Source organism: Lepisosteus oculatus, chromosome 16 (genome assembly GCF_040954835.1).
Source record: "Lepisosteus oculatus isolate fLepOcu1 chromosome 16, fLepOcu1.hap2, whole genome shotgun sequence".
NCBI lineage: Eukaryota > Metazoa > Chordata > Actinopteri > Semionotiformes > Lepisosteidae > Lepisosteus > Lepisosteus oculatus.
In genome coordinates, this window is record NC_090711.1 from 13104307 (window position 1) to 13123513 (window position 19207).

General features: G+C 46.4%; 1 protein-coding gene across 2 annotated transcripts in view; it reads left to right on the plus strand.

Moving 5' to 3' along the window:
* Window positions 1-746: 746 nt before the first annotated feature.
* Window positions 747-19207, plus strand: part of stk35 (serine/threonine kinase 35) — a 28618-nt gene continuing 10157 nt past the window's right edge. Inside the window, exons 1-2 of one of the 2 annotated variants that reach the window (XM_015364632.2) lie at window positions 747-1467; window positions 7449-8202. In XM_015364632.2, coding sequence (XP_015220118.1) covers window positions 960-1467; window positions 7449-8161 — 1221 coding nt within the window. In that variant the 5' untranslated portion in view covers window positions 747-959 and the 3' untranslated portion in view covers window positions 8162-8202. Of the gene's footprint in view, window positions 1468-7448; window positions 8407-19207 lie in introns of those variants that run through there. The other variant, XM_006639457.3, reaches the window with a different exon arrangement.

A 19207-nucleotide genomic window follows, 5' to 3' on the forward strand; every position in this document is an offset into this window, starting at 1 on the left:
GTGCCACAAACAGCAGGCGCTGTCACACGTGCTCTCCGGACACACGTGAAAACTGTAAGCTAGGGGCTAAGCACACGTATCCCAAGGAAGTTCATCTCTAAGAACGTTATTCGGGAAAAAAAATACATATATATTTTAAGATATAAATATTAAAACTAACCCCAAAACATGGCAAAAAATACGTTCAAATATAATTTCGTGTGCTTGAATACTAACAAATTCAAATATTGCACACAGGGTTAAAAAAAATCAAAACATTCAATGTCCGAACGGTCTTCACCGAACATGGGAAAAAGCGAAGGGGGTACGTAAATTCTTTACACTTTAAATGACAAAACAGTTTAGTACGCTAAGACAACCAGTTCCGATTATGTCGTCTAATAATTCAAATAATTAACTGCACCAAAAAATAGATTTATATACTGCGCATAACAAAACAATACGTAAATGTTTTGTAAGTACGACACCCCCATGACTAAACAGTGGACTCGTCCTTATATGAGACTTCTAGGAATTATGTGGGGGGGACACTGAACAAAAGGTTATTGATAAACTTTAACTTGTGCGAGGCTGGAATATAATTATATATTTTTTTCTTCTTAATTTAACGAAGTATTTATATTCTAGAACGGCATGCTGCTATTGTTATTAGTAGTGAACGTGGTAAAACTGTACAACACTAGACCTCCCTCGTCACGAGGAGTGGTACGGTCCACCCCTTCATTCAAAGGTTTGGATGTTTATTTAGTTCAAACAGTTTGGAGATAGGGAAACGGTTGGAGCTGCAAATCGTGATTTTGGCACAGGAAAAGCGGGGTTCGACCCAAAAACCAAGTTCTGGTCTCAAAAGGCACGTCAAGCCCCGCGTAGCTCACCTAATTTTCTTCCCCCGGAAATAAAGTGATGAGGAGAGGAAAACCGAATTTCCCCGCACGTTCGTTTTCAACGACAAGAGACCCATGGATACAGGTGACGGGGGGAGGAGAAGGACAAACAGCGTGCGAGCCTGCCGGAGGAGCGGGGCTCGCAATGCGAAGCTGAAAAGGGAGGTGGGCAAAGTTTCGCCGGGGCAGAGCCGGGGCGATGAGGTCCCGATGGAGGAAGGCTCGGCCCCCGACGGCGTCGCCAAGGGCGAGAAGCCGCCGCCGCCGCCGCCGCGGCGGGTGCTGGGGCCGCGCTACAGCCTCCTGCGGGAGGTCGGCAGGGGCAGCTACGGGGTGGTGTACGAGGCCGTGGCGCGGCGGTCGGGCGCCAGGGTGGCCGTGAAGAAGCTGCGCTGCGACGCCCCCGAGAACGTGGAGCTGGCCCTGGCCGAGTTCTGGGCCCTGGCGAGCCTGGAGCGGCGGCACGAAAATGTGGTGCAGCTGGAGGAGTGCGTCCTGCAGCGGAACGGCATGGCCCAGAAAATGAGCCACGGCAACAAGCGGTCGGAGCAGTACCTGCGCCTGGTGGAGACGTCGCTCAAAGGTACCGGGTTTACCCCCACCTCGCAGTAAAATTACCCCGGCGCTACACCTCTGTGGGTCAGCTGCAACCCCCCAGGTCGTTCAGTCGAAGTGCGTTGCTCGATTCGGGTTTCAGATCTCAAGCAATGCATGTGTTACCGTATTCCGTGTAACAACATCCTGGGGTCTACGGGGTTAAGTGAGCGATTTTATTCTCCACACCAGCGGAATCGCTGGAATTTATTTCCCAGTTTCGGTCCAGATGCGTCTTAAGCTGCCCCCCCCCCCAGCAATCGCAGAACTGAGCTGAAGTTTTCGAGGCACGAAGTTCACGTGTGTGGCGGTGATGGCGGGGAGGGGGGGGAGTTTAAACTGGTCTTGGCAGGACGCGACTCGAGTCGGCCGAAACGGTGCGCAGGAGGGGACGACTCGCTCTCTCCCCCCCCGTCCTGAAACGCAGTTCCCCATTCGGGGTTCGCTAGCGGCCGGGACAAAGGCTTCTTCCCGGACAGCCGCGCAGTCAGAGCGGCCGTTCGCCCGGCGTGCAGCGGGAGTGTGCGGGTTCCGTTTTTGCGGGGGGCCTCGGAGTTATGCAGGTTTTCGGCCTGTGTTTTTTTTGGGGGGGGGTGGTTTTCGTGAGTGTCGGGCAGCAGATCGCACCGACTGGAAACGCATCGCCCGCGCTGATGCGGCCCCTGGCCTCCCTTTCTGCGTGATGTAACTGGGGCCTGATCACTTCTCTGGAGATGAAATATTAACGCCGGGCATGAACATGTGGGCGCTCCGAGCTCGGGAGCTGGGACCAGGTGACCGTGATTTCACGTCCCTTCTCAAATGTACAGTTTTCACCTCGGAAACAGGCCATAGGCTACATGAATCGAAACTGATTATCTTCTTTTACTTAAGACCTTGTTAATTAACGGCTTGTCATTTCCTATGTGTTTCAGATTACTGGCCTTTTCAGAAAGGAGCCTGCTCTGAGGGAATAAACCCTTTCCTTTTGTGTTTTACAGTTTAGAACAAACAGGTTTGGTTTGTTTTTCCTTTCACGACTGGGAATACGGTCTCTTCCTTGAGATGTCAGGGCACTTGACATTATTTATTATTTACTGGACAAAATATTTACATTATTTGAAACTTAAAAATAAACAGAGTTTCACGACAGGAAGTTGATTCCAGTTGTCAATGTGACCAATTGCCAACCTGCTCAGCTCTCGGTAAGCAGAATACAGCTGGGTGGCCTCTATGGAAAATCAGGTTACTGCTGTGAGAGGTGTTGGCAGTTCAGGTAGTGTAAATGTACTTTTCCCTCTAGTACAGTATTTCTAACACAGAAAGCCCCAGTATGGTGAAGGAGGACACTGTGTTGTAGAAGTTGCCTTCCTTCAGACCAGGTGAGAATTCTTGGCCCTGGTGTTCTTGGTCATTAACGATCCCGGGCTTGTTTGTAAAAGCAGGGGTGTGTGATCTCTGGTGTCCTAGCTGAATTCTGCCCTGGGATGAAGATCGCACCTCCCTAATGTTCCTCATGAGTTCAGTAGATTTCATTTTCTCCTGATCTAGTAGTGGCCCAGACGTGTCCCGTGCTTCAGCAGTGGAGGTAGTGGCTCCTGTTGGTTCCCCTTTAATTCTGATATTGCCAGACATGCAGTGGGGCTGCTGTGTTCCCCCACAATTTTGATTGTGCAGCGAGACCCCTTGCTGGTGTTGCCTTTTGTGTTGGACCAACCCCCCTCCCCTTGAAAGTCCATGCTAGGTAATGTGAAATCTTGGATGCGTTATCAAGCTTAGATCTTGAGGTGCTGACTTTTTTTTTTTTTAAAGCCTAGAAGTGATTAAGACTTTGGAGTGCCAGTTTTCCGTTTCTCTGGTCATGACAGTGTTTATCACTGACTCGGTTTGCAGGTAGCTGCTGTTGTTGTTTTGGTGTCCGTTTGTGTGACAGCTCAAGTTTGTGGGATCTGTTCTGCCTCTTCATTGGTCTGTGGTGGAAATGGAGGGCCATGGAGATCTGTGCCCCCTGTATTGTTTTTTTTTTAGGGTTGTCCAGAAATTAATGCCCCTTGTTTTTAAAGTGACAGGGTGTTCTGTTGTGGAAGACTGAAATTTGCCGTTCCAGAGTTCTGAAATATTCCCATAGTCTCTTTCTCAAAAGCATTTTTTTCCAAATGTGGAGAGTTACTTTTTGTTTCCAGTGATGATCAACTCCAGACTTCCAAGATTTGGTCAGTTGTCTATTTTTTCTTCCTTAGACCATTGAGATTTGTGTGGAAAAAAGGGCTACCTGTCAGTCAGGCTTATGGCTCTTCTTCACCATTGCTGCCATTAAAGTTGCTCTGCTCAAAGGTCACTTGAACAAAACGGGTCTTGTTTTGCGATGCCAGTTACATTTCCTTCTTTAAGGGCCAGTGGGAGTTCCCAGTTCAATTCGCAGTGTGGGCTTCTCTAAAGCCTGTAATGTGCCAGCAGTGTGGGCATGCGTGTGCTCTGGGTAAGTGGTATCAATTGGGCAAGTGGCAGGTAATGCAGAAGAAGTTCAAGTAGGGAAGTTTTGCCTATGGCCGCAAAAGAACAAGTAAAGGTTTATTCTATGCTGAAAAGGGAGGAAAGGAAACTCAGTGTTTCAGCTGTGGAGCCTTTTTTGGGTGTGTGACTAAGTTAATCCAGAAGGCCAGCTCTAGACCCAAGAGAATAGCCTAAATCACAGTTTTCACATTATTCACAGGGATTATTATGCAGCCCAATAAGTAGTGGTATAACAAGGTGGGGTGGGAAATGGTAGCCAATAGAAAGGTAATATTAGAAATAGAATAATGGAAAAGGTAAGATTTGGTTAACCAGTAATGGTTGCACTCTCGACTTAAATCGCAGTAAAACATTGTAGGACAATACTTCAGTTGAAATATTGTGCAGTGCTAAATGTGAACTATGGGTGTCAAAGTAGGTAGGGTGTAGGCATCACTCACTAAATCCCGTCTTTAAAGATTGAATATTGGATTCAGCAACCTGTTCAAGTTCTGGATGTTGGTCCCGACAAAGATGCATTTTTTTTCCTGAAGCCTCCCCATTTCCTCCAGTGCTGAACTGGCTACAAACAGGTCCGATCTGCCATCTTCCAAGGCATACTGTCAAGATTTCATTCATTCATTACAAAATGCCTATAGCCAGATTGAGCATCTTGGTTCCCATCAAAAAACAAACTGTAGTTAACCACATGAACAGAAGCATTGACCATTAGCCTGGCACTAGGGTAAGGTTTTAGAGGGTGGAAACATTCATTAGTTCACGTTTTGTGATTGCTATAGCGAGTGAATAGTGAATAGCTCACTTCTTCCCTGCTGGACCTTGTCAGAGTTGATCAGGCCTCTGCCTTCCCTCTAATTTCAGACAGGTAGGCAGGCTGTGTGGCTCAGCCAGGATTGTGTGCTGAGCACAGCCTCAGGCCTTGGACAGAAGTGTGATTGCAGATGTCAGTGCCTGTGCCTCAGTGTTTCAGCAAAGTACTTTCGTCTTTTGTTGCATAACACACATTTGACACTTGATGACATCATTATATAGGCTATGCAAGCTTACTGCTGTGTGGTAATGTTGAGATGGCATGGCAGAGTGTGTGGAAAATGCTCAGGAAATTCTAGGAAAAGTGTTTGGTGTAGAACAAAATAAAAACCGAGGACTGCCAGTAATCCTTAGAAACTGATAAACATGTCTGATTGAAAGGAATAAATACCACACAGGCATGAAGCAAAAAGCTCTCTGCATCTTCTTTGGTATATCTGAGACCAATGTCATTTACAGATCTTTTTCAATATTCTAGACAGCAGTAGCTAAGAGAAGCTAAGGTTATCGCAGTTTATTTAATGTGCAGGTACGCACTCAAGACTCTGTAGCAACCTGCTGTTTGAGTTGCAGAGATGGTTGTACTTCGTCGTTAATTATATTGTTAGGTGAGAGATTTGTCATAGTTTTTTTTTCAAAGGGGCTTTCATTCCTGCAAGCACTAATTAATCCACTCAGTCCAGTTGGTGTTAAAGGGGAACTGCAGTCCCAGTTTCTCAGACCTGTCATTAGAATTGCCGGTATAGACAAGTCTGACAAATTCCCAATTAAACGCCAAATCGTGAGCTTTGTGCAAGTGCTGCAAGTCGCCATGTCACAAACCCCTGGCCTCTCCATGGGCCGGAACAAGAGTTCTCATGAATTGCGATATGAAACGGCCCCTTCCTGCTCACTAGTCCCGGTAGCAACGCAGTGTGACGTACGAGCGGATGAAGCTGTGCAGCAGATATTTCACCGCAGAAAGTTTCCAACGTGATCTGCACGCGCGGTCGGCGTTAACGGAGTTCCGTTTATCGGCAAAACCGTCCGGAAGTCGTGAACAATATTCCTGTTGGGTGAGGTGTGTACAGTGTAATAGGGCCGCTTAACCTCGCTGGAAGTTTTGCTGCCTCGTTCTGAATCGGTTAATATGGCGCTGCACATACCTGGAGATTGTCTATTTTGTGACATATATTTGATGTTTGTAGTTCAGGTGGGGAGCTGCGTCAGCATGCGTAGGCTGCAAAGGAACAAGTAATAGGTTTATTCCATGCTGAAAAAAAGAAGAAGAAAGAGGACACAACGTTTCGGCCGTGGAGCCTTCTTCAGCCACACCTGAAGAAGGCTCCACGGCCGAAACGTTGTGTTCTCTTTCTTCTTCTTTTTTTCAGCATGGAATAAACCTATTACTTGTATATTTGATGTTTTACAAGTCACTGTGTACATATAACTTTTGTTTTTGCGGGTTGACCTGTTCTCCTCAATGCCGGTGCTTTCTAACCCCGAAATATAACTTGCTCTATACCCAGGGCCGCGCGGCCTCCAGATGCAAGTGTATGTTGTTGCTGCCGTGGGAGGGGATAGTGGATCCGGAGTGTGCAGTGTGGTAAGATGGTGCGTGCTCTGGAGCACCAGCTGTATTCATGGCAGTTAGGGGCTCTCCTTTGAGAGCTGTGGTGTCATAGGCAAGGGAGGCCCTGCGACTAGTTCAGGCTGGTTCTTTCACACCGCAGCACGCCGACGGTTCTGAAATGAGTTGTAACGTTTCGGGCAGGTGGCGAGTGTTGCCGCCGTGGGCTGGGAGACGTTTTAGAAACGAGCCGCCGTTTCTTGTCGTCACGGGGCATGCGAGCATCGGGTGATGGCTATGTACCCAGAGGTATTTCCTCTGATCCGAGGGCCACCAGGTGGGCACGGCTTAGGAAAGCTGGAGAACAGGCGTTGTTAAGACTGTAGGTGGAAGAAGAAAAAGTTCAACCTGTGGAGCATGTGTCAGATCAGAATGAGGTAAATTGTTGGTGGGCAAGGAGGACGAGAGAGAGAGAATGGGTGTAGGAGCTGAGTGTCTAAGGAAATGGATGGTTATGGTCAGCAGTGTTGCTGGGGTGGAGATGTACTCTGCTGAAGAGGTGCACAGTACCTCAACGTGCTTGTCCATGGTGATGGTCTGTGCAGCTGCATTCCTCCCTGTGTCTTAAAAGCAGTATGGTCCAAACATCCATCATCCCCCATGTTCATCCATGTTAATAGTTTTAAATAACTGAAGTGTGATTTGTGACAACCTCTCAGAAAAAGTGGTGTTAATGTGGATAAAGAACATACTAACTTTTAGATTTTCATGTCTTTGAAGTATACATACATTTACTTTTCAAATGTGATCAGTTTTTCTGTATATTTCCTGCCTAAAACCGAATTCATTTGCTACGCATGCATTCTGCCGAGGTATCCCTTCCTAAAACCATTCGTCTGTTCTTTCCACTCAGTCTGCGTGTTCATGGATTGAATCTTTTCTTGAAGATTAATGAGACTTCCGCGTGTGCTGGTATGCTTTTTGATTGCGTGTATTCCTGGTTTGTTTTAGAAGTAGCATCGTGGGTTCGAGGCATATCCCAGTGTTCCATTTTTCCTTTCCTGCTGTTAATTCTCTCGCTGAAAGTTTCTTTTCTTCTTCTTCTTCCCCGGTGGCAGGTGAACGAGTGCTGGGGTACCCGGAGGAGCCCTGCTACCTCTGGTTCGTGATGGAGTTCTGCGAGGGGGGTGACTTGAACCAGTTCATCCTGTCGCGCAGTCCCGACCCGGCGACCAACAACAGCTTCATGCTGCAGCTCACCAGCGCCGTGGCTTTCTTGCACAAGAACAATATCGTCCACCGGGACCTCAAGCCCGACAACATCCTCATCTCGGAGAAGTCAGGCGTCCCCGTGCTGAAGGTGGCCGACTTCGGTCTCAGCAAGGTCTGCGCGGGGTTTGGCGGCCGGGGCAAGGAAGGGGAAGATGGGAACAAAAACGTCAATGTGAACAAGTTCTGGCTGTCCTCAGCCTGCGGGTCGGACTTCTACATGGCGCCCGAGGTGTGGGAGGGACACTACACGGCCAAAGCGGACATCTTTGCCCTGGGCATCATCATGTGGGCCATGATCGAGAGGATCACCTTCATCGACGCCGAGTCCAAGAGGGAGCTCCTGGGCACCTACATCAGGCAGGGGTCCGAGATCGTGCCCGTGGGGGAAGCGCTGCTAGAAAACCCAAAGATGGTACTCCACATCCCTCAGAAACGGAGGACTTCCATGTCGGACGGGATCAAACAGCTCCTAAAGGACATGCTGGCGGTCAATCCGCAGGACCGGCCCGATGCCTTTGAACTGGAGACCAGAATGGACCAGGTTACATGTGCTGCTTGACTTTCAGAAGCTAAATAAGAGGATTAAAATCTTTATTTCAGGTACCAGCTGCGGTTTCCTTTGTGCTTTGTTCTTGGTCTTGATGAATCTTTGCCCGTTTTCCTTTATTTTACCACGACATGCTCTTGTCACGACGCCTGTGAGGCGCTATATAGTGTATGAATGTCTTCACCTTTGCTTGCCTTTTTTTCCCCAGTTTTAGATTTTGTTCTTTTACAGTCGCTAATAAATATTTTCCAACATAATCACTGATTGTGCGAAATTTACACTCTGGTGGGGAGGGTTTTGTAGTGTACCATTGGGAGTCATCAAAACGATTGTAATTGAAGTGCGGTTGAATTTTTTTACCTTAATATAAAGTGTATAAATGTTCCGATGGAGCAATACAGGGAATGCTATCCTTGCTTAGTAGCTGGGGGACGATGACAGGTGTCGGCTTTCAGTCCACAGTAACTGTGTTGACTGCACGCTTGTTTTGTGGGAGTGTGGTAATTCATCTTTTGTTTTTCCCTTTACGTTTTTGAACAGGCCTCCAGCTCTTTTGTTGTTGCTGCCTAGTCTTTCCTTATTTTGGAGGTTAGCAGAAGCGCTTCTGCTTACCTCAGGTGCCGAGTGTAGTCGCTGCCCGCACCGTAGAGCTTTGTAGCGTCGCAGTCCGGTCAGGCCTCCCGCAGGGCGTGGGGTTCGCGCCCTGTTCGGTTGGCCGGACTGTACACAGGTCTGTCTCTTTTTGGTTTCTCTTGCCAGTTCGCTGCACCTTGACGAGTTGACTGTTCTCCGAGGCATGAGGTCCTTGGAATGTCCCAAATGTGTGGTATTCCCTCGAGACCCTTGAGGACCCTTGAGTAGATGTGAGCTTTTGAAGGTTGCCAGCCTCTTCAGGGTCACTTTTCCCTGTAGCTTACCTAAAGATGGATTATCTCATTCTTTTGATCCTTGTTAGGAGTAGTACATTCACAGAGGGTGTGCGTATAGGGCTCCAATCTTGGCACGGGTACTTTTAGGCATGAAAGGGTCATGGGGAATATTGCCAATATGTACATGTGTGGTGCTCCATCAGTATAGAAGCCTTTAAATATCACTTCATCCGGTAAGGGACTTAAATTACTAATAAGACTAATTGTAGAGTGGCTACAGTTGGAGCTGTTTTGGAGATGATCAGACATCGATATGACATGGATGCTTGTCGCTGAGCTTTCTAGATAGCCTTTCATAGCACCGAGCTGAAGTTTTTCCTGAAATCGCAGCAGGGGTGTCTAGGACATGGAATATTAGTGGTGCAGCAAGCCCCTGTAGGTCGGCAGACCTCTGTCCAGTGGAGTATCTGTTCTCTGGTTCTTCCAGTAAATGGATTTGTACTTGTGGCTTCTCATCCACAGCCAGCTCGTTGTGCCGTATGTCTATGCAAAGCACTCCATCACAGCCTGCTTTTCTCTGGTGGTTGATGGGGAAAATGACATGGTCTTCAGTAACGGCAATCTACCTCTTTTGTGCTTTTCCTCTGGGCTGCTCTCCCTTCTCTGTTGTGCTCCTCTGTGCTTGGTATCTCGCAACTTTTCCTTCCGTGTTGACTCTTGCTGTCTGCACCCCACTGTCCAGTTACAGCAAATCCTATTGGCTAAGCCAAGAGCCATGCAGGAAAAATGGATTTCTGCAGTTGTTTCACAGGCTTGCAAGGGGGGGGGGACTTCTATTGGATGTCTCAAAGAGTTAACAGATGTCACCAGTTGTGGGATCCATGACGTCTGTACTGGAATCGTAGCTGTAGGCATTTCTAGCATTGCTGCTTTTCCGGTTAGGAATTGGAGGATCTAATGGGTAATACGTGTTTTTAGAATTGTTACCAATTCATAACTGCAAATGCAGAGGCAGTATTGTAGCTCGGTACGTGTAGAATCATTTCCCCATGTTTTCAGTGTTGCTGTGCAAACGGAGTTTGCACTTGAACGAGTTCTCTATTCCCTCCTGGACTGAAACGCAACTTGTTTGTTAGGTTGTTCCTGCCCTGGGGAGGGCCTCCGTCATAGCTACTCGTCTGAATGTCCCAGGTGTCCTGCTGAAATAGGAGGTTGTGTCTGGGGGAATCGCCAGGTGCTGTATAATGTTTTTATTAAAAGACAAGTGGCTCTCATGGAAGAGGAACATCTGAGTCATGATGTTTGTTGGTTAGAAGGGCCTTAAATCTGGAAACGAGGACCACTGTTAAAGAGCAGACATTGTCTTGGCTTTATGTGTATAAAATCTGCGTTGGTACCATGCACTGATCAACTACTGTTTAAAAGAACAGCGAAGTTTATATAAAGACTTCTGGAGTTAGCCAAAACATTACTTCAGCGATGGTGAAGTGGTAATACTATCTTGAGTGTCAGCAAATTGTTGACATTCCTGAAAATTTCCTTCGATTTTAATTATACTGGAGTTATTTTTTTAAGTGCTAAAGTGCATCATTAACAGAAATCGCCGAGTCAAGAATACGAAAGCAATATCTGTGAATTACCAGCATTTGGATTTCCCTCTCCTAAATGTCCTATTATACTATCAAAGATGAGCTTGATTTGCAAGACGCCTTATAGTCCATGTAGATGTAAAAAAGCAGAACTTCTGAGTTGATAAGGTATAATAATGTTGCTTTGATCATGAGCTGCAGTGTGAGTACAGTGGTGACGTTCTGCCTTCTCCTACGATAGTGTTTTGTGAAGTAATTCAAGTCTTTAGTCCTTTTGTTTTGGCAGGGGATTTCAATGTCTGGATTAGTTCTTGTGCCTTTTAGTGAGTTTTTTTTTTCCATTTGTAGTTGTCGCTTGGTACCCTGTAGAAATGTAGTCATCTGAAAACTTGAGACCGTCTTCAATTTAAGTAATCGGATTGCGAGTCCTAACAGCGATTATGCGCAGCTGGAGTCGGTGTTAAAAAGCTGCTCGGCAGGCCGTGCCAGCTCTCGCAGTCCATGCTGCTGCATTGCTTCGGTTAACCTGCTCCTTACTTAAAACTCCCAGCACATTCTTCTGTTATTGAGTTCATGGCTATGGAACTCTTCCCTGACGAGCACTGTCTGTGCGATAAGTCTCTCCCTCTCAAGCGAGGTGTTGTCTGAAGCACAGGCCTTGTTATTATGTCTTTCGGTTCTGTTGTTTGGAGTTGCCTGTGTCAGAATCTGATCCTGCAGCTACGGCTGCTTTACTGTGTTCCTCAGAAGGGTTACCCGAGATAGTCACCTTCGTGATTGACCGGCTTGCTAGTCTAAAACCAGGGCGAACGGCAGAGGATTGGTTTGTAACCAAGCTGAAATCTGCCCCTGTAACCTGTACTGCGCTTAGCCTGTGTAGCGTCTTGAGCTCTACCTGTGCATGTTCTTCCAGTTTGACACTCCCTAAGAATAAACTGCAAGCACCTTGCCTTCACAACTGTGCTTCCTGCGGGAGGCACTTTGATCATCGTCTGATTGACGTAGCAAAGCAGGCAGGTGCAACACAAACACTGGAACATTTTAAAATGGCTTTAGTTGAACCTCTGTTGCATATGTATTCCACCCTGCCATGAGACGTCTGTGACGGCGCATAATGAAACCTAACGCAAGTCTTTTGGCTTGTAGCTGGAAGTGAGGGTTCTGGCATTCAGTGTTGATGCAGTGGCCTCATTTCGGCAGCTGGATGCTGGGATAGCTGTTATGTAACAAGCCCCTGGCCTGCAGGGAAATCAATCGTCTGTCAAACGCAAGGGATTATTAAGGGTTGACTGGGTGGAGAAAGGAACAGCCCTCAAGGGCTTTATTTATTATGTGAATTCAGTACACAGCTTATAGGCAAGCATGCAGGATGTAGCATATATTTGATGCAGATTCTTTCAGTGTCCAAAACTAAGCAAAGGGGATTACCATAACGGAGCTCAGTATGGCGCTTTCACGAAGTTGACGGGTCGATGCCTCTCAAGTAATGCTCCGTCATGCACAGGTTTTACATCTGCTTGGGCCGAACATGTGCGTCATCTTTGAGTATCTTCTTCTGCCTGCTTTCCCGGCCATCAGTGTGCGCATCTGGAGCACACGGCTCTGTTGCCTCAGTGTAGTTGTACACAGAGGTTTTGGACTGGCACCTGTTAAGGCTGTTGGTAGCCTAAACTGTTATTTCCAGTAAATGTTCCTGTAAATAATACTAAATGAGGCCTTTTCTATTTGAAAAGCAATGTCTTTGGAGGAGTGGGACCCTTTTGATTGGAGACCCCCCCCCCCATTTCCAAAGTTTGCTGCCGTTTTGCAGAAATGAACATTTGTGATGTTTATTCACGAGTGATAATTTGGATTTTTCTTGGATTTTTAATGATCCGGTGCACTTCATGTCGAGGTTGTTAATGGTATATTCTGTCTATATTGTGTTGCTCATCCTGGATTTGAACTCCCAAGAGTTCAAGAGCTAGGGAATTATTGGCTGTTGGCTGGGAGGTGGTCTCGATGTGCCAGGGCGCTGCGGAATGTAGCGTATACTCTGCCAGTGAGTTGGAATCATGGAATATAGCTTGTTTAGCCCCCTCTTGAAGGTTTGGAAATGTTCTGGTTGTAGTTATTCATTCCTGTGCTCCCACTTTCAGGTACACTCACCCTTATGGTTTGAAGTTGAACTGGTCATTGTGGGAAAAGATGGTTGGAACAGAATGTCAAACTTCTAGAAGAAAGGCTGAACAGCACCATCTAGCTCATTCGATTCAGCTGGATGACATCTGAGGGTCTCCTGCCAGCATTGCCTTTGAAAGGAGATGGTATGAAGCAGTGTCCTGGTGTGGTGCTGATGGATACCTGAAACCTATTGCAATTAGTCTCACGTGTTTTTGTCATCTACCATGAAAAGGTTTGTAAGAGCTTTGAAACAAGGGGACAGGAAGCACAGTAACTCAAGAACACATTACAGTAGGAACTGCACCAAAACAAATTGTGGAGTCCTATCTTACAAGATGCTGTGGTGGTAGTGGTCCTGGTATTTTGGTGCCGTAGAGGCACAGCCATGCTGCAGCTGAGCTGTAAGAAACATCTTTCTGTGCTGTCAGGAGGCCTGATCTGGCCAGAGGAGAAGGGAGGGAGAGGGATGGCTCTATGGAGTGCTCCATTGCCAACTACGTTTAAATGAAAACAAACTGCAGAGGGGATGACATGAGGTTTGTGCAATGCACAGCCTCAGCATGGTGTACCTTTTATGGGCAACTTCAGGCCAAAAATCTAATAAGCCTATTGTGCAACGTGAGAGTTTTTGGTGTGTGCTGAGTGGTAAAACCTCTCTAGCTGGCATTTTATGAAGCTGTAACATTCTGTACAAACTCCCAAGGCAGAAAATAATGAACGAGAGTGCTTGAGTTTCAGATGGGTTGACTTCCTGAATCTGCACTAGAGATGGCATTTCTTTTGCTATTTAAATATGCTTTTTCCCCGCATGGAAGCGAAAACTCGTTCATCCTAGCAGGTGGCGGTTAATATGCTGGACTGGCAGGAATTGTGTGTGCATCTCTCTGGATTTATGTTATGTCTGGGTTTTGGTCGTTTCTCTGTACAGCATGCATGCAGACTGTTTCTTTTTTATAGACACAGCAGTGAGACTGAAAAGATTGTCATTGAAGGATTGTAGAAAACCCCATGGTGGGCCTAGGTAACCTCATTCTCAGCTGCCTAGGGTCAGGATGACTACTGGTGGCTGGCTCTAAGATTATATACACAAAAAAGGCTATCGGTACGTTGCCCCATTGTAATACCTAATGTTTAGATTTTGTTTTCATTTTTAAAGTTCCTATGTTATTGGTTGAACTGGCTAAATCCTTTATTTGTTTTCTTTGTATGGCGATTTCCATTTCTGTTAGTTGAAACTCTTGTACATTGTGCAGTTAGCTTATCCTTAACATCCTGTTTCAGAGCCCTTTGATGACTGTTAAACAGTGCCTTCGGTTTACATCTCAGCTGTTGTGTTTTGCTATTAAAAAGTTTCCAAATGAGGGGAGGATGTTTGAGCCATCTAGCGAGGTGCTAATTGAACCATGGATCCTAGTCTGCCTTTTCTTGAAAGAAGATTGTCGGCTTTGTGTAAAAGTGCCTCCTGTTATTGGTGCTAAATGTAATTTACTGTAGTTTCCACCTGTGCCTGCTGGTTTGTGTTAGGAAGCTGATTCTGAAGCAGTCCATTGTGTTGACTTTTGTGTCTTGGAGGGTTTTGAAAACTGGAACTAGAATGTTTTTACTTCGTCCAGTACCACAAAGATTCGTTTTTCAGTCTGTCAGTAACGGAGCATTCCATTAAAGCTCCACATATACCTGCTGCTTTGGAATCAGCCTAGAGGTGAGCAACCCAATATATTGTTTTTAAGTGATGACCAAAACTGAGCCAGCAGCCATATCACCCTGCAACTCTCACAACTGGCAGCCCACTGAAGCTCAGCAGGTGTGTGTCTGGTCGGTACCTGGATGGGAGACCTCCTGGGGAAAAAGTAAGGTTGCTGCAGGAAGAGGTGTTAGTAGAGCCAGCAGGGGGCGCTCACCCCATGGTCCATGTGGGTCCTCATGCCCCGGTATAGCGAGTGGAACATATACTGTAAAAAGGCTCCGTCTCTCGGATGAGACGTAAAACCGAGGTCCTGACTCTGTGGTCATTAAAAATCCCAGGGTGTTTCTTGAAAAGAGTAGGGGTGTTTCCCCGGTGTCCTGGCCAAATTTCCCCCTGGCCCTTACCAGTCATGGCCTCTTATTAATCCTCATCTCTGAACTGGCTTCATCACTCTGTTCTCCTCCCCACTGAGAGCTGGTGTGTGGTTGCTGCACACTGGTGGTGGTGGAGGGGATCCCCATTACCTGTGAAGCGCTTTGAGTAGAGTGTCCAGAAAAGGTGCTATGTGAGTGTAAGGAATTATTATTAAATGTATTCTACGTGTCTTACAAGTATTTTTCAATTACTATTTCCTAAATATTTGCTTTTTTACATTTTCTCCCACATTTGTCTCCAGAATACAAAATAGACACCTATGTTTTCACTGACTGTGATTATATTTATATGCAGAAACTAAATATCTGTTTTAGTGCTTCTACAGTGGAACAATAATGTTAAATGTGGTCTACCAGCTGTTTGTCCTATATTCATCTTTCATGAGGCGAATGATGGTCTGGACTGAATGAGAAAACGCGCGCAGGAAGATGTGCACGTTCAGCTTATTGCTTTTGATGTTGACACAGTTGGTTTCAGAAGTCTGGCTTTTGACCTGACCTGGAAAGTATTATGGGACGTTTTTCCAACATTACCAGCTAGGCAGAGGGGATTAGGAGGCATTATCTGGGTCAGCGGATATTGGATTCTTTGAGATCCTTTTCGCCTTTCTTCCCAAGCCGATTTCCATCTTCGGTCGCGGAGGTGCAGCGTGTGACCGAATGAGTAAGGCTGTCGTGATACCAGGCCCCCGTCTAGTCAGGGATTTACCCCTTGAGTCTGTTCCTGGCTGCTCGTCAGAGTGTGCAGCGTTCACAGAGCCGCGCGAATCGCACGCTAAGGCTGTTCTTGTGTCGTTTCGAGGTCTGTTAAAGCTGAGGTTGGGGGGGAGGAGATTTGTTTTTAACGTGAGTATGCTTAAATACTGTGACGGAGCAGAGGACAGGGAAATAGTATTCAAAACCTCCTTCTGAGTAATTTGTCTTGAGCTGTTGTTCAGTGTGTGGCGGTGCAGTGGTTAGCACCTCACCGCGCTGGGGCCCTGGGTTCAATTCTGAGCCCGCAGTGTTGTCTGACTGCAGCTGGCCGTGCTGTCTGCATTTTGTTCGGGCCCTGCCTTGTGCCCTTGTGCCTGTTGCTTTCCCAACAAGGCAGGGCCCCAGCCCGCCTGTGGCCATGAATGGAATAAAACCGAAAAATGATGAATGTTCAGTACGTGCGTTCTCTCCTGAGCATCCCAGCTACCGGGATCGGTTTAAGGGAAAAATGACCTTCTTAAATATTTCTGCAATTTAATGTTTCAGTTGTCATACATTGTCACTACAAATACATCTGCTTTAATCACTTTGAACCCAAAATTTTGCCCAAAAGTTTTAGCCGTCTAGGTATTGTGCTGATTTGAGAGAGGGGGTTTTGTTAAATTCCAATCTTATGTGCTCTTTAATAAGAAATGTCTTAGAATACACAAAATATAAAATCTTTCCACAAATGAAAATACAATAATGGAGAAACTTCATAGTCTATGAAGCTATATTCCAGCATATTGTGCAGATATAAGCTTTTCCTTACCATTATACATGGCTTCTCGTCCAGTTGTACCACTAACACCTCTGTGTGGTTTCAGGTCTCCGACATCATTATTGCATGGAGCTAACGAACTCTGATCTCCTTTGCATGCCCCCATCTTAAAAAGTTAAAACGTGTGATCTGCACAGGGTGTTTGTATGTCCCCAAGCCGAAATTATTGGCTATTCTTAGTTGACTGGGTGTGAGATATTAGCAGTGTTGGGGAAACCTCAGACCACACTGAACCAGTTTGGGCTTTGCTAAAGGAATGTGTTGTAGCTGTGCTTCAGTGAATGTTTGAGAACTTGGTGGTTCAAGATTCATTCTTCATAACTTCACAACAATACAGAGGTATAGAATAATTACAGATTCCTGTCTGGCAGCTTGATAGAAACAAGCTGTTCCTGACCCTTAAAGGGGATCTAATCTAAGTACTCCAAACACATGCTGAAATAGCTTGTGAAGAGTAGAATATCTTGTTCTAGTTGGAGGAATTTGAGCTTTTCGTGATTGGGTTTTAATATCGTGCACTTGCTTGATACAGGTAGGCGGCCGTATACAGGGCTTCACATTTTCAAGGAAAGCCTTGCGTTGTAGTTTCTGTATGACTGTAAACGAGACGCGCCTGGCTTCCTGTGTACCTGATGTCCTAGCACGGCATGCCACTTCCTGATCTTGAGCTCTTCTCTTCATGACGACACCCCCGAGTCTGCCGCCAAGGGCGGTTTGCCACCCTGACCTGGGCTTTAATCCCTGCACACGGGAGCAAAGGGGTGATGGGAGCAGGGCTGTTAACGCTAATCAGCCGTAAGTTGTCAATATTAAGCCTGTCCTGTTTGTTGACTTTGTACAAAACAGGTACTGATGAGGGGCATTGATCTTTCATGTATGATGCTGTGGGCCTGAAGAGTCCCCTCCTTCAGGGTTTGTGGGCATCTTCAGCAGCCAGAGATTGACTCGGTTGTAATCCCGGTGCTGAGCTGAGGGCCCTGTACTACAATTCCCCAGGGTCAGAGTTTCAAAACCCCTGTATTGCAATACTGCGTGTTAAAGGCTTTAGTGGTGCTGCTGATTAAGCAAATGCCTATCTGGCCAGGCAGTATACCTTTGGTTTTCTGTATATAAGCAGGGATGACCCTGATTAGGTCAAATATTGATTTTGCTGTTTGACGATGGATGGATGGATGGATGGGTCTGGTTTGTCACTGGATTGCCTCCAGCAGCTCTTCCCAATCCTAGTTCTGGAGATCCAGGGATCTTCCACTTTTCCATACGGAGATATTAAATTGCTTAAGTGAGCCCTGGATTGTGCTAATTGTTAATTTCCTCCATGATTTTCTTAAACATACAGGTGTCCAGTTCCTGCAGGCCAGGGTCTTGTAGATGTTCTGGGACCGCAATCACTGTAGGTCGCTTTGCATAAAATAGAGACCTGAAAAGGGTCCGATGAAGCATGATATTAAAGGTCCAGTTCAGTAAAGGTGAGCTGGGCTGAAAGTGGACTACTGGGTCTTTAACTCCCTGTCCCATAAGTTGCACCAAGACATAATTAAGGTTATGTATTCATCTGGAGCAACCTGGCATCTCTATATGTAATGGTCTGTGGAGGAAATGTTTTTACACAGTTTCTAGCTAATGACCTCATACACCTGTGCAGTGATCTGTAATAATGCCATCAGCAGGATGTTCTTTGATGTTACCCAGCACCACCTTTCAGAAACCAAACCAAACCAGGACCAAACAAAACTGTGACAGGCGGTGTAGCTGGTGCCTCTCGGAAGACCCTCCCTGTAAGGATGAGAGGGGCTGGCCTGTTCGAACAGTGGGAATGGCACTCTGGAGTACTGGAGCTGGTCGAAACTGGGGCGCCGATTTCCATGGACTATGACCGTGTACACAGGACACCCTTGGGCAGCTGTGTTCAGTCAGCAGGTATGCCCATCGTATTCACAGACCTCACTCGCTTTGAGCCAGTGTCGTGCCCCCTGGTGTACACCTCCTCCTGCCATGGGGATTGTGCTCCCATTTGTAGATGTTCCAAATTTTCATTCCCTGATGCATTGAGTAAAGTTTTTGTAGTTGTTTGAATGAGCCAGCTAGCTCAATAAGTGTACTGCATTTCGATTGCTTTTAAGGAGCACCCATGGGCTCCCCATTTGAAAAGCTGCTAGTATATTTCGTGTGCACACCCACAAAAATCCTTCTTACGAAAGCGTGCGTGCTGGGCCAACGTTAACAGCCGAAGCTGATGTTGACTGCCTGTTAGAGGAATAGTTTTTACGAGCAGCTGGAAGCTACTCTGTTTTGGTGCTTTAACAAGGTGCCCCTCTGGGCCCGGTTGTGTAACTGCGATGGCTGTGTCCCCAGGCCTGGCTTGTGAAGAGGCACAGTAAGTTCCAGTGTGCCAGCCTGTTGGGATAACCTCTGCCCTGGTTTTCCCTGCCGACAGGATTCTTACCTTGTAACCTCCTCCCTCCACCCCACAAACAATCTTTGTTTCTAAAATAGTTTTTTTTAAATCCCCAAACTGAAAACTAGAAGGCGCTGTCTGGTTTTAAAAAAAAAGGAGAAAGCAGGCACAAACAGCTAAGGTTACGACAGATGGGTCTTAAAATCATATCGCTATCGGTCCAGAAATTCCATAACCGATAACTAACAGCTTGTTGTGGCCGATACCGACAACCGATCATTTTACTTTTTTGCATTTTAAAACAAGTTCTTTGTTTTCTCCTCGCTGTACTTCAGCTGAACATTTGTTCCAAATTGCCATTCTGTTGTCCTCTGCTGAAATGGTGAAAAAGTTTCTCACCGC